This window comes from Drosophila sulfurigaster, chromosome 2R (assembly GCF_023558435.1).
Source record: "Drosophila sulfurigaster albostrigata strain 15112-1811.04 chromosome 2R, ASM2355843v2, whole genome shotgun sequence".
In the NCBI taxonomy this organism is placed as follows: domain Eukaryota; kingdom Metazoa; phylum Arthropoda; class Insecta; order Diptera; family Drosophilidae; genus Drosophila; species Drosophila sulfurigaster.
The window spans coordinates 25,982,166-25,997,993 of NC_084882.1; the positions used below are offsets into that span (position 1 = coordinate 25,982,166).

Genomic DNA, 15,828 nt, shown 5'->3' on the forward strand with positions numbered 1-15,828 from the left:
TGAATAAATTGCAATTGAATCAGCGATAACTGCCCATCTACTTATCGCATATTTATGCAGTAAAAACTACAACAAACTCCACTCAAATCGAAATGAATTTTATTGTGTATTGCGCATCTCTTCTCGCTTGTTTGTGTGGCAAACAACTCTTCAATTCTTTCGAGTATGAAAAGTGCACTTCATTGTGCGCATTATGTGCGACAGCTTCCCAAAATCCCCTCCCTCGGAAAATCCCCCGCATCAACCTTAAATACAACCCCGCGTCATTCAGTGTCAGAGGGCGCAACACAATGAAAAGAACTTCTCTAGCCAAAAAGTTGCACATTGAACGTTGTCTGGGTGCAAAAGTTTTTTACGGCTCCATGGCTTGGCTCCGCCGTAAAACGTTGATCCCCGGCCATCATCCGTTGGCAGTTCGCTGTCCGTTCGTCGTTCGCTCCTCGCTGCCACTTGGCGTTGGCTTTAGCAAACTTTTGCACTCCCCTCCTTCTCCTCTTCTACGCTCGCGGGTTGCGACTTTGTTTGTCTGTTGGCACTGCACTTAATGTGCCTTCCAGCGGCGAGTCCTGGCGCTGGAGTTTTGCTAACTTGAGGATTTGCGCGCAAACTACTTTTCGATGGCAGCAGCGCTCGAGACATTTGAGACAACAACTACTTAGGCAGGCGATTGCCATGGCTTAGTGTGTGTTTTGCCAGCCAACGACGATGCTTCAATGCTTGGAAGATGTGCCAACAGTATCTGCCACCTTCCGTGGCAAGCAATTTAAGCGTGCGGATCAAATGATAATTTGCCAAATGCGTGAAGATTTTTTTGAAAAGCATCAAACGGAAAAAAAATAGAAAAACGGAAACTGAGAAAAGCAAAAACCGAAACCACACACACACACACACACACTTACACAGTCTGTGCCACCTCCATCAACAAACGCTGGCAGCTGCTGGCCAATGTGACACGGGCTGTCAAAATGAAAGCGACAACGACAACTGAGCGTCGAGTGGACAACAACAACAACAACAACAACAGCAGCAAGAGCAACAAAAATGACACAGGAACTTTTGGGATTTCCATGTGCGGCCAAAAAAAAAGTTTAATAAAGCGCAGCAAATGCGAAAAGGAAATTTCGCTTTTATTTTTCTCCGTTGTTTGCCATCCTCCTCCTCCTCCATCCCCTTCTGTCACTTTGGTGGCCAGCATAGCGCAGAGAGAAAAGTCTAAAAAATAATGGCAACAGCTCGCCAAAGGTCCACCGGGTATTGCCCTAAGGCATCAGGCATCCACAACACAACTTGCCTCAAATTGTGGGTGTAGTAAGAATGTTGTTGTTGTCGTTGTTGTTGTTGCTTTTGCTTTTGCCATTCATTTCGCTCAATCGCAACGCTGTTTTTGGATTTCGCTTCCCATTTCTTTTTTTTTTTTTTTTTTTTTTGCTGTTTGTTGGTTTTGTTTTTATTTTGGGATTTGGCCAACCTTTTTGACAAATTACGAATATTATTCATGCAGCAATGAAGTGAGGAAGCTCTCTCTCGTGGTTCTGTTCCAACAACTGTCCAGATCCCCAGCTGGATTCCCAATGCCTCGTTTCTTTAATCAAAAGTTTCGCATTACAATACAACATGACCACAAATAGTTTTGGGCAATTGTTGAGAACAAAACAGTATTCCAACTGCAGCAGATTATAATTGGATAATTACACAAATTAATTGACATTTTAATAACTATATCAACAAGGTGTCAGTTAACTAAAATCTAATCAGGTTTTTTGCTACGCTGATTGATTAGAAATCTAAATGCAAAAAAAAGAACAATGATTAGTTATTAGTATGAAATTTATAGTTAAAAAAATGTTATTAGAACAATCGATTACAACTAAAATTCAAATTAATTATTGCTCAAAAAAGTTAATGAAAAAATGTGAAAATCTAAAAATATGCTTTTAGCTTAATTTAGTTAAACTAATTATTACCGAAAAAAGAAAAATATGAAAATTAATCTTTCTCAAATTGATATGTTGAAAATATTAGATTTCTAAAATCGAATTATTTATAATTACAGTTTAGTATTGAAATCTACTTACACATTAGTTTACTTTGAGATACTTTTTCCGCGATTATAACTGAGTAGCGATTTGATCGGCGAGGTTCTCATCAATGTCAGGGCACATGTTTCATGATTTCGCTGGCTTCAATGGCCGCCATGCTGGAACAGGCGCTCAGCTGTCTCCGTTCACTTGACCAGCAGTCAGACAGAGACAACGCGCTAGGGAGAGAGAGATGGAAGTTTTCTGAATTTTTGGTCTGACTAGGGATATATGATGTACCCGACTGCCTGACTGCCTGCCTGAATGTTTGTCCGCCCCCGGCTTCGTTCTCTCTCTCGCTCTCTTTCTCTCTCTCTCTCTCTCCTTCGTTCTCTAGCTGGTTTGGTGTCCGTTCCCGTCTCGCATAGCATGTTTTAGTCAGCTGTCAAATATTTTGACATGGGTAGCCATGCAGCCAGCAGCCAAGCGAATGCCTGAATCTCAATTCCAATACTCGTACATTCAAAATGGGGAACATAGAAAAAAACACACGAACTAAGCAAGTGAGAATCACTAAAAAGAAGGGCACAACTAGCAGATACCCTAAGAGAGATATTAACAACTTTCAAATTTAAATTTAGTAATTCCATAATTTAAAGTTAATCTTATTAAAAACGCAAACTTGTACAAAAATTATTACTTATGCCAAACCGAAATACCCCACTTCCCTTTGCAGGGTATCGACGTACTCAGAATTGAGTTGAGCCGCATAGTTTTTTTTTCGGCTTTGCCTTTGTTTAAGCGATAACTAAATAAAGTTTAAAGCCCCCCGTTATCCAAGCCCTGCTCACTTTTCCCCTCTTCCCTCACAATCGCTGCACATGTGCATGCGTCTCTAATGAACGCATTCATAAGTCAGGTTCCATACCATATCCCAGTTTGGTTTCCTTTTTCTGTCCTTTATGCGCATTTTAGATGTGTCTGTGTGTTTTTTTCTCTCTGCATTTTTGTTGTATGTTTTATTTCTGTCAACTTTTGTCGATTTTTAACCCTCTTAAGTGCTTAACAAGTCCCAAATTAAAAAGTCGCAGCATCTCCTGAGATTCTCTGGTCAGCAACAGCAGCAAGAGTAACAGCGGAAAAAAAGGGAAAAACAAAATTAAAAATGTTATAAATGTGCTGCTGGTCAATGGTAATTTTTAATTGTTGCCGCTACCTCTGACAGTGCAACCAGTTTCGCTTCATCTTTCGATACCCTGTACAAAGTGAAAAGCGAGCAAAAGGTTGGCAAACTTTAAATAAAGAAAATAAACAACATTTTGATAGGAGTGAGTTTTAAAATTTTATTAAATTATATTTAGACATTTTAATAAACTACAATATTGAAGTCAGGTTTATAGGGTATTGCTCACTTTTAGTTGCTGTTACTTTTATATTTTTTATTTAATTAAAATTGAAGAAATTGCAGCTTGAAAATAAATTAAAAACCCACCTATTCAAATCGCCACTTCCATTTTTTGGGTGTGTGCTTGAAAAATGGAAAGTTTTTCCTGCAGGTGGAATATGTCCAAAATGCTGTTCAGATATGTTGGGGAATGAAAAGTCACATTGAGGCTGTGCTAATTGGCAAGTATGTCAGCAAAGTGTTGTCGCTGTTTACCGTTTATTTAGCACAAAGTCATTGGCTGACTTGACGCTTTTCGCAGCCACAGAACGGAGAACGAATGACATCACAACACCACCTCTCGAATGCCACACACGTTGCTGTCTTCTTAGTACTTATATCTCTCTCTCCCTCTGTTACTTGCTGTCTCTGTCGGGCAAAAATTTATCAACTCGCGGGCATAAATAATAATAATTTGCCAGCATTTGTTGCAGCGGCGCGCGTTTGTCTGTAATTTCCGCAATTAAAAAAACATTTACTCGCATTTGATGTGTGCTTTTTACCTTTTTCTTTATATGGTGTTTTTTCTGTTTTTTTTTTTACAATTTTACTTTGTTGTTTATCTACACAGTTTTGCGTATTTTATTTATTCTTTTGCCATGACATGCAAGTTTGACAAGTAAACAGGCAACCGACCACCGGCGACGTTGGCGACTTTGAAGCCTTAACCTGGCCAACGAGTTAAAGGTTGCAAAGTGAAGAGTTGCAACTGCCAAGTTGCAGTTGTGGCAAGTGTTTAGACTTCTAAGGTTACTGCGTGTGTAGGTCAAGGAAATTGGTTGGAGGACTTTATATACTATTTTTAAATTCTAAGGAGAATTTTATCTTCATTTCTTAATTAAGTTACAAATAAAGAAAAGTTTAAGATGCTCAAAAATTTATAGAATTTCATTTCAATAATTAAAAAAAATTCTTAACTAATTATATCCATATTTCATTTCAAAAATGCTTCCAATGAATGAAATTTCACATTCGAAGTTATTAATGTCTTTTGAATTAAGGCCTAAATAAAATAGAGCATAGGATAATATAAGAATTTAGAGATTTTCATTTCAATACTTTAAGAAAAATGTACTTTATCAATTATAAAATTTCATATTCGAAATTATTAATTTCGATTCCCTTGTTTGCAATCAAAGGTTTAAAGTCCAACCATTCTTCTCAAAATCGAATTCTAATTTCTCTGCGTAATTTTTTTTAGCTAATAATTTTGTTGTTTGCAACTTGAATGAATTTTTATAAAATGTAGCCGTAATTATTTTAATGATTTCCTTTAAACGTTGCCTCAACGCGATACCAACTCTGGCTCGCACTCACACTCACACTTGCACAATAATAGTAATGTAATTGGAGGTGGAGGGAGAGCGAAAAAGCGGGAGCGGGAGAGAAAAAAAAATGGAATAAAATCCATTATGGAGCAAGAAGAGTAATATACGAGTAAAATGGTTAAAATGGTGGCCTAATCGCAATTTAATTACAATACGCTTTCATATCAAAAAGCATTAATGCCAGACAGCCAACCAAGCAACCAACCAACCACTCAACCACTCAGCCAACCAACCGACCATTCAAGCATTCAACCATTCCAACATTCAAGCATTCCATCCATCCATCCATCCATTCGACAGACCGGTAGTTCAGCTGGCCAGTAGTTAGGCGTTTGGGGCGTGGCATTTTGAGAACTGCGCCACATTCGGCGCCTCCAACTCCAAACTCAGACATGGAGTGCGTAATATTTGTATCGCTGCTCCTTTTTGATATTAATTGTTTCACCTTTATTATATTTTTGTACTTGATACGCCGACCAAAACTCAACTCAACTCCTTTCCCTCGTCGACTTTCCTGCCAAGCGCCATTAATGCGTTTATAATAATTTTTCAGTACACAATTTTAGTTGCCTCGCTCTATAAAAAAAGTAAAGTAAAGGAAAAACGAAATAAAAATCAAGCAAACAAGAATACAACGAAAAATTTCATTTTGTGGCCTTTTGAGTGATGGCCACATGAAATGTGCAAAGGCATCATTAAAAACTAATTTCAGCCGCCAAGAAGTGAGGCGCGCCCGCTCTTAAATTGCCAAAGACCAAGCGATAGGCCTCCCTTCCCCCCTCTCAACCACTTTCTTGGACTGCCTCTCATCAACTTTTGAGCCAAGAAGGTGTTTTTATCAATTAAAATAAGCATTTATTTGCCTTGCATGAGAGTTCAGTTCTTGAGCTTGAGCATCTGAGCTGAGTTTCTGACCGTGTGCTGCTAATTACTCCTTTTTTTTGTGTTTTCTGCATAGCTTCCGTTCGGGAAATGTAATACGCTGAATGTGAGTGAGGCACGACATTGAAAAAAGAAATTGACAGGCAAATATTTGGCAATAATATTAGTGTAGTTCATTCTTAAAGCCAGTTGCTCTAGCGGAGAAAGTGCTTCTAGGCTGTAGTCATAAAGAGTCTCTTAATCCCCCATCTAATACGCGACCCACTGACGCTGGGGGGCAACCACAGGCAGAAGGGTAAAAAAAATAAAACACGCACGCTTTTTACCACAAATCTCTCAAGTTTTTTTTTCTTTACTGCTGCTGCGGCGACTCGTCTAACTGATGATGATTAAATGCGAACGCCTTGGGTTATAGACATGGCATCAGTCGTGTCATTTAAAAGAAGGTAGCTGACGCTGCTGCCTCTGTCTTCTCTCTCCCTCTCTTGTTGGCTGACCCTCTCTCTCTGTCTCACTCTTTGCTATGAATCGGATTCGCGCGCATTAATGGCCGCGGCGCACACAAAAAGCGCTTATGATGTAATGACCTCCAGCTAAAGATGAGAAGCGAAGTAAAAAAAAACAACACACGAGGCGAGTTGAGCAAGACAAATGCTGAAGATGTTATTAAAAAATAGTTAAGGCGAACCAAAGTCGAACGCCGCCCCCGTTTTAGCTTCGACTTTTGGCTGCTCTCCAGTTGATTTCCAACTCCATTTTCATTTCCCTTTCCGCTGCCCGTTACCGAGTTGAGGGTGGCGCAACTTCATGGCCAAAAAAACCGAGGAAAAAACCCCACCCAGCATTCTCTCACGCTAGCTGACCATTGGGGGACACCGCATTGACAATTATATTAGCTGGCGTATTATATTTGACATATTTTGTGTGGCATGAGTTTTGCTTTCGGTTTTTTTCTCTCTTTCTCTCTTTGTCATTACCAAAATTATAATTATAGTAAGTGTCATTAGGCGCCCTGAACTCATTTCGAGGCGCAGTAATTATGCCGAATTATTTTACAGTTACCGAGTACTCCAGCTACTGAACAAAAAACAAAAAACAAAAACAGAAAACTTGATTCGAGTGCCTCGATGATACTCTCAGTCACGGCCAGGCATCTTGGTAATTAGTTATCCAGCCCCTTGCAAGTCAATGTCCCTCTTCCTCACCTGTCCCACACTCTTTCTTTACTTCTCTTTTTTTTATTTTGTGAAATCTCCCCAACCTTAATCCCAAAGACACCGCGCCACTATCGTCAGAGAGAGAGAGGAGGCCTGTTGGGATCTTGACAAGTACAAATCTCTGAATTCGGTAAGGTCGTCTTTTAATCAGGTTCGGACGCTGCATGCGTCTCGCTTCATGTGGTTTTTTCGTCTTTCCAGACTCTGAATCAGACTGGAGCTGGAGATTCGAATAGGGTCTAGAACAAAGCCCGCAGCTATTGAGATACATTTTGTATTTGTAGCTGCATTTCGAATCTCACTTTGTTGTTGTTGTTATTCATGTTGTTATTGTATGCACCGTATTTATTGTTGTTGTAGTAGTAGTTGTTGTTTGGCTTTTGGTATTTTTTTGTTATTGTATATTATTTACATTGTGCGTTGATTTTAATTGTGAACTTTTCTCTTCTCTTTCCAAATTTTAATGTCATTTGCTCTTTTGGGGGGGGAACCTTTGATCATCTTGGAACCAACAGAGCGCAAACGTGGCCGCCAGACCTACACACGCTATCAGACGCTGGAGCTGGAGAAGGAGTTCCATTTCAACCGCTATTTGACTCGTCGGCGGCGCATCGAGATCGCGCATGCGCTTTGCCTCACCGAGCGCCAGATCAAGATCTGGTTCCAGAATCGACGCATGAAATGGAAGAAGGAGAACAAGACGAAGGGCGAGCCGGGCTCCGGTGGCGAAGGCGATGAAATAACGCCACCGAATAGTCCACAGTAGGAGCAGGAAGAGGAAACGCTGCAGGAGTAGTCCAAGTCCAAGTCCACGTCCCAAGTCCCGAGTCCAAATCCAAATCCAGCAAACAACACAGCAACAAAAACTAAATGCAATTTCAAACTAAATACAATTTACAAAAATATTCTGAATTTATGAATTTGTTTTGAACTATCGAAGAGGACTAAATACTAAATACGTTGATGTACACACACAATACACTACACTAAACTACACTCTACTACAACTTAGTTAATTGTTATTATTTTCATATTATTATTTAATTTTTACAAAATGCAAATGGAGAAAGCGTAATAAGTTAAATAAACGTAAAAAACAAAAACACAAATACAATTAAAGCGTAAAACTCAACAAAACCAACTCATGTGACCTCAGAATTAAATAAGCTATATGTACATATATATATGTGTGTGTATCCATGTGTGTGTGTGTGTGCGTCCACACACATACACATGTGCATATAGACAGATATGTGTATTAAACTAATGCATAATAATAACTATAATAATACAATTAAAGTATAATAATAATAACTATATATATGAAACATATATACGAGTAAATACTATATACGATATATATATATATATACACAATATATATGTATACATGATAACATTAGATCTATGCGTCCTAAGTGTAAAGCATACTTTAATGATTAATGTACGAGTACGATTAATTTATACGGTATATACAACAACAAACAACACGGCAAAAGCAAAATGAAGAAGAAAAACGATAACTACATAAACCTTAACATACAATGCTATAATATATATACGTATATATAATATGGTTTACTAACTAAATTGAATGTTTGTAGCGAAAAGAAAAGAAAAAAAACCAATTGCTATACCCATGCAATATGCAGATTAGCGTGTTTTATGTTTGCTAGAAATACAAAATGGAATTAAATGGAGGAGGGGAAAAGTAACGACCACACTACATAAAATACAAATCGAAGCAGAATACTAGAAACCTAAACCTAAACAATAAGTGCTAAATGTCGCAGAATTAGACAAAAGAGATACCAAAACCGCTAAGAAAGTGGATAAACAAATAAAACAAACACACACACACATATATGAGATAAACCAAAAGGATAACAGAAAAGAAAAAAGAGAAGAGAACTCGAGAAGTTCTTTATAAATATTTCGGCTAGCCGAATTCACAAGATTCTTCCCAGGCTTTGAATTTATAATAAAAAGGGATCTATCAAAGGAAGAACTTCTCGTTTCTTTTCGTATTACTTATACATATACATATATATTATTTCTTGTGCAATTTTCGTTTGTTTCCAACATAAATATATATATATTTTTTTTAATTTTCTCATTTTTGTAAAATTACGAAAAATTGCAAAACACTTGAATTAGGTCGTAAATGGATATAAAGTATACCGACAAAAACCAATTGGCAACATTATACATGAAAAAATTTAAAGAGTTAAACAAAACCAAAAAACACAAAAATTATATATTGTTAATGAAATGTACACGCTGTTTTGAAAAGAAAATGAAAAACAAAAAACAAATACTTAAGAAAATGAAATAATCCATGTAAAGTAGAAAAATAAAAAAAAACAAAAATAAAAATAAAACAGAAAATATACTATGCATACTCGTATATTCGAAATGCATTTCTGAATGCAGGCGACTCGATGGGCCGCCTACTCTTAAGCCTATAAACAACTATATTGAATGTATGTACGTAACTCAACTCAATTTCTACATTTTTCACAAAAACAAAAAAAAAATACAAAAAAAAAACCAAACACAGACAACTTAACAGAAAACCGAAAAAAGCGAGAAATGTAGAAATCCATATACCAAAGTTATAAAGAAAGAAAAAAGAAAAGAAATGAAAAAAAAGCATCATATGTTTATATGTAGATACTATATATGTATTTAAAACCTACGTAATATTATGCGTGTAACTTGTAGAGATCGTTTCGTTTTGTAAATTCCCCCAGAATTCAAAAACAATAGCAAAAACAAAACCGAAAAAAACAAAACCCCAAAAATACTAGAGAGACAACATTTGTGATTGCAAAGACAGAGAGAGAGAGAGAACATGTGAAAATTGTGGAAATGTACGGCAGACCAAGCGCCGAGTGTGGTATTCACTGGGATCGATTGGCAAAAATAAATCTTAACTCAATCCAGATACGTAACTTTCGGCCTCATTCTGTAAGAAACTAAAAACTTAAGTTTCAATTAACAAAAAAGAAAAACAAAAAACCCCAAAAAAATGAAGAAATTATATTATTGTAGAAATTCACAGAAAACAAAAATTTTAATGCATTCAGATAAAGAGATATATATATTCGCGATATATATATAGAAATCACACACATACACATTTCACACGGCGAAATTGAAATGCAAAATTAAAATGAAATGAAATGTGGAAGCTAATTAATTTGTTGTAAATAAAACTTAAATTTTAGTGTAAACAAGATGATGGTGAAGATGAAGAGGATGGAAGATAGAAGATAGAAGAGCTGCAAAATGCAAAAAACAAACAGAAAAGCATAAAAATTATAATTAAATTACAAATGAGATTTTGTTTTTATTTGTAATATTTATAATAAAATATAGTATTTAAAAATTCAATCATCTGCCGAGTTTCCTATATGTTGGGTGGGTTCTACATTTTCAGATTTCAGTTCGTGTTTATTTAAGGTGCGTTTATATGTTCATATTTCCTATATACAAACAACTAATATAAATTTATTTTTCAGATATTCACATGCAGAAGATCACAGATGTCAGAGGTAAGCAAAAGTGATTTCTTGTCGGATTCATGCGAATAACATGTTTGACTTTCTGACTTCTTTTTTTTGTATTTTGCAGAGATCTCCAAGACATGGGGGAAAGAGTGAGCAAACAAGCCATTTGGAAAACGATCTTATTAATCTGACATCATAATAAGTCATTAATCAAGTGGCATTAACAAAACACTGACCAATGACCACCTGAAACTGAGGCCAGACCCAGACACGACTCTCAGTTCACCATTCTCCACAGCAGCAGCAGCAGCAGGAGCACATGACACCATTACCATTACCATCATACACAACTTGGAGAGTGGAGAGCGGAGTGGTGAAGAGTGGAGCGTACTTGATCTCGGGGCAGCAGCTTTAACAAATTGAATTCGCATTGTTCGCATAATCACTGACCATTTGTAATCGGTGCACAAAATGTGATCACGTTTATGTCACAAAATCAAATTAATAATTTTTATTTTTTTGCCAAGACTTTTCTCTGAATTGAGACACAAAATATGCTCGTTGATCTGATCGTCTGGCACTTGTAAACAGGCGCGAAAAAAATGCTTGGAAATGTCTTCGTTTTCCTATTCCCTTTCTCCGTCCCCGTTCGTCTTTCGGTTGCGCCTCAATGGCCACTTAAAGTACATTTTATGTACAAGTATTCTGAATATCATAGAAATCCACTCGAAATAGTTCTTGAGCAGCTGCCAATTTCCATCCAAGTCATTCGACAGCCAACGCGGATGCGCATTCCGTTCTCTTACCCGGAGCATGTTTTATCCACCATCTTTGAATCGGATCCCAGAGACATTCCCATTCTCATTCCCCATTCCACATTGAGTTTATAAGATTTTCTGCAAGAGCGCATCAAGTTTTGAGTTTCTTATTTGTTTTTCGGTCTGTTGAAATTAATTAAAAACGTTCTTGTTTGCCTTTGCTTAAATAAACTACCTCAAATAGAATTTTAATTAAATTCGTTACCTAGGCCAACTAAAAGCCCCATTTCTTTAGGTGTGATGATCATTTGTCTATGCTATATTACTCATATATCGATATAGACATCTTTAAGATATTTTTTATCTAATTACACTAATGAAGTGCAAATTATATAAATTATGATTGCATTAAAATTGCGCTGGCAAATAATCATACTAAATGAAGGATTACGTATTCAGAAAATTAAATGCACACTGAAATTGTAGATTTAATGATTGACCGTTATAATTATTAAGAAAATGAAGTGCAAATTATTAAAATTATTTTTGCTTTCATATTTCGCTGGTTAAATAATAAATTAGGGAAGAATTCTGTATTTCAAAATTCAAGATTGTTAAGAAACAATGTACAACAGATTTTTATTTAAATTATATAAAATGCATATAAGAATATTAAGTTTAAAGATAACATTGCTATACTGAACTACATCAAAATGACAATCTAAACTAATTGCAATACCGAAAATAATGTGGAACGAGGAAAGAAGTCTAAAATTTAAAAATGGAAGATTGTTGAAAAAAGAATTTTTAAGAAAAGATCTTTATTACATTTGTGTTTGAATTGAATAACATACATATATAATTGAATATGAAGTTGTAAATTATTATTGATATACTAAATATTTATATTATTTACAATCGTAACTAATTGCAATATCAAAAAAACATAAACTTTTTGAAATACACAAATTCCTTTAATTCATATACCTAAGTTAAACTTAGCGCTAGCTGCAAATTACTGAAATTTTTAAACACGCAAATATGTGTAATATTTAAAAAGATCCGTCGCTGTTTGTCATTGGCCAATCCGTGGCAGAGACGCGTGAACTGGGAATGCACAACAGTTGGACACAAACAGCTGAAAAAAACCATCAATAATGTGTTCTAAGGAATTAAGACAACAAACTGAGAGACTTGAATAAATCATTAATTACGTACAAATTGAAATAGGCAGAAACATGAACGCCACTACAACGAGAAACAAAGCAAGATGTCAGAAATCCATCCGAGGTACTCGTCATGATGATGATGAGAGCGCCTAGACACCAGAGACAAGTGCAGGTTCATTTCGACGATACCAAGTTCAAGCCCTCGTCCAAAGACGAACTCAAACACCGAGCCCGCTTCACACAATCCATCAATCGATCGACGATCCATCAAGGCGATATTGAGACTGCACACCCGCTGCCCCGCGTCTAGGGCCAAATGATAAATTTAAAAATGGCCAAAGAGATAAATCATTGAATACGATAATTAGCAGTTGCAGACGAAAAACAAACGATAAAAATTGGAAAAGAAACAACAACAACGAAAAAACAATACACAAATTGAGTTGTATTATACAAATCTATTAAAGTGTTTTGGTGCTTTAAAGCAAGCGATGGGCATTAATGGTCAATGCCAAAACGCAGTTCAATTGCCATGGCGAAAAAAAAAAGTGAAAAGGCAATCGCTGGAAAATTGCACTAGTCACTCTGGTCGCAGTACACGGTTATCGCATCTACTCGCATATCCTTGATGGCAATCACACAAATGAGCCTCTAATAGAATATTAACTCCCAGAAAGCATCGATGGCAGCCGCAGCAGGTAAACCTCAACTTTGAGTTGGCCCAGAACCAGTTCTCTGAATGTTCGAAACCGAAAAAACAGAAAAGCATGCTCGAAATCCGGTTTGAGCCGCACTTCGAATACCGCCACTCACACACTCACACTTGCATGTCCAGCTAGTTCAGTCGATATCGAATTTCGAAGATCTCGCCGGCACCAATACCAATGCAATGTGCTCACTAATACATTGACAACACTGCGAGAGAGAGAGCGTGAGCTCTGCTTCTTCGATAGCAGCTACGATGGTCGCTTTCGAAATTCAGTTAGTTTTCGAACTCGGTCCACTGCAGACCATCGTCAGCAGTGGCCACGGGAACAGCGCATGCGCTACACAAAATCCCACTCAAAAGCGAGAACGACATGCAAGTCATTGACGACTATCGCCTACTCACTCGCACTCGCACCCGCATGCGCACTTGCTGGCGACACTGACTCCGCCCACCACATTCGAAATACTTGACTGATTTTCAATATGGCCGCCATGGCTGCAGCGTATTGTTGTTGTTGCTTTCGCTGCTGCTTCTTCTGCCGACGCTGCTGCTGCTGCTGCTGCTCGCTTGACTGCCATATGCGACATGCGTAGGCACCAGCAATGGGCTCCTACACATGCTTCGGATATCGTTGACTGCCGGCGGCGGTTCAAACGATTTTATTTTAAAATAAAATACTATTTAAATTAAATATTTAATATATTCTAAATATTTGAAAGTTGCGGAAAATGTGATTCATTTTATTTTCTTTTAATTTAATATATAATTATTGAAAAAAAAGTACAAGGCAATGTTTTTAATGATTCTTGATAAGAAAATATAATGAAATGATTACAAATTCAATTTCAATCAAAACAATTAAAACATTTTTTATAATATAATTTGATTTTGAATACAATATTAAGTTAATAAAATTATTTTTACGATAATAGAATAATAAAAATTAAAAAATACATGAAAAAATTATTATTTTTTATTATAATACATTAATAAATAATAAATAAATACATTAAAAAAATCATAGAACAAAATAATTCTTATTATTATTTTAATTTATATTTCCTTGCTTATATTGTATTTTTTAACTACAAAGAAAGTTATTGAAACCAGTTCAATTTATTAAGAACTAATGACCAATAGATATATTGGTATATGCATAGCAGCAAATGAGTTGATAAAGTCTTACCAAATATCTATTTAATATCAGTTTGATAATCAAAGCAAATATCAATCAAGAAACCATTTAGGCAGTTGTCAAAAATCAGATACTTAAGAGCATCTTAATCTTGTGTCGGGTTATTGCTAGCCATTGAAATGAAGTAATTTGAAGACAAGCTGGGAAAATATTGTCACAACATTCCCAGTAATTACCCAGTAGGACCCAAAAAAAAAAGAGAACACAACGACGACGACAACTGCTCAGTGGCGCTAATGATCGAATCATTTCGGATAATGTGCCCAAAGACGGGGGCAAAGGGAGTGTGGACTGTGTTTTCGTTGTTAACTGTGGCAAGCAGTAAGTGTGACCATAAGGAAACCTCAAGAAACCAAAAGACCAAAACTCCGTGGCAAAAGTCAAACTGAAAATTGAGCTGCAGATGTAAGTAAATCAAATAAAATCACGTGTCATTTGTCTCGGCGATTCATTGAAAGATAAGATACCGTCTGGATACTGAGCCCAGACTGCAACTGCTCCGATATGAGTGTACAAGTGTTGGTCATAACTTTGGGGCAGGTTAGTTAGCTCACACATCACACCAGAGATTGGAGAGAGAGGGAGAAGAAGACTGACGCTGAGTCTGAGACTGGGCTATCAATCAACGCTTTACTAAATTTAATATGCGGTTAAAAGTGCTAATGACGTTGGTCTGGCAATCGTTTAAGCCTGGCTACCCATATACGGCTTCTTCTCGTCCTGTTCCTGCTACTACTACAACTACAGCTTATACGCCCACACGGACGGAGGAACAGACGGACGGACAGCAGGACAGACAGACGTGGCAGTACATAAAGTTTAATGAGAAACCACTTAACACTTTCAGAGCTTTTTACGTTTTGCTGTCATTAGAATGATTTTTGCCACTAACTACGATGCTCAACTGCTCGGTTTTGCCCCCCTGCCAACCCTGTCCTCTCACCATCGCTTGATCTCTGCCTGCGGCCAGTGCACGTTTCCTTCCGAGTCGTCGTCGTCGACGTCGTCGTCATCAGCTCAGGCCGCTGTTGCCGTTGCCGCTGCCGTTGTCGTCATTATCCGGCCATGTTCGCAATATTGCACTCTCTGCCCCGCCCATGGGGCATCAAACCTGGCAGTGCCACCGTCCGCCCGCATGCCACAAAAGTGTGCTGCTCCAGGGCAACGACAGTGCTTGCTGCACACAGTGTTCCGCATTGGCGAAGGCGTCGAACTCCAAGGAGAGCTCAGCTCGCGCGTGTATTTCCAAAACAAATCGGCAACAATTTCATTAAATGAGTATCATATTAAATTTAATGATGCAGCCGTATTTCAGTTTTCGTTTCGTTTCGTTCTGTTATTTTTTTTTTTGCTTTTTTTTCGTACACACCGACACTTTTTGTTCTAGCCCGACAACGTCCTGGAGCAGGATGGGAGCGAGGGAACATGAACGGGATCACTGAGGCCACATTCAACGGTAGCTGGCAGCAAATCTTCAGCAAGTGCCAACTGCCAGATGCAGAGAGATACACGACGAGAGAGTCACAACTTGAGCCAGGGCACTGAAATTGAAGTGTGATGCACACTTGTCAGTTTGGAATTTCTATTCGAAAAGTT

The 15,828-nt window shown here is 37.4% G+C and overlaps 1 protein-coding gene across 5 annotated transcripts in view; it reads left to right on the forward strand.

Moving 5' to 3' along the window:
• The window catches only part of LOC133835894 (homeotic protein antennapedia), a 120,330-nt gene extending 110,877 nt beyond the window's left edge, over window positions 1-9,453 (forward strand). For all 5 annotated transcript variants that reach the window (XM_062266056.1, XM_062266052.1, XM_062266057.1 and 2 more), the window contains one exon: window positions 7,405-9,453. In XM_062266056.1, the coding sequence (XP_062122040.1) occupies window positions 7,405-7,655 (251 nt within the window). In that variant the 3' untranslated portion in view covers window positions 7,656-9,453. The remainder of the gene's footprint in view (window positions 1-7,404) is intronic.
• Window positions 9,454-15,828: the final 6,375 nt, after the last annotated feature.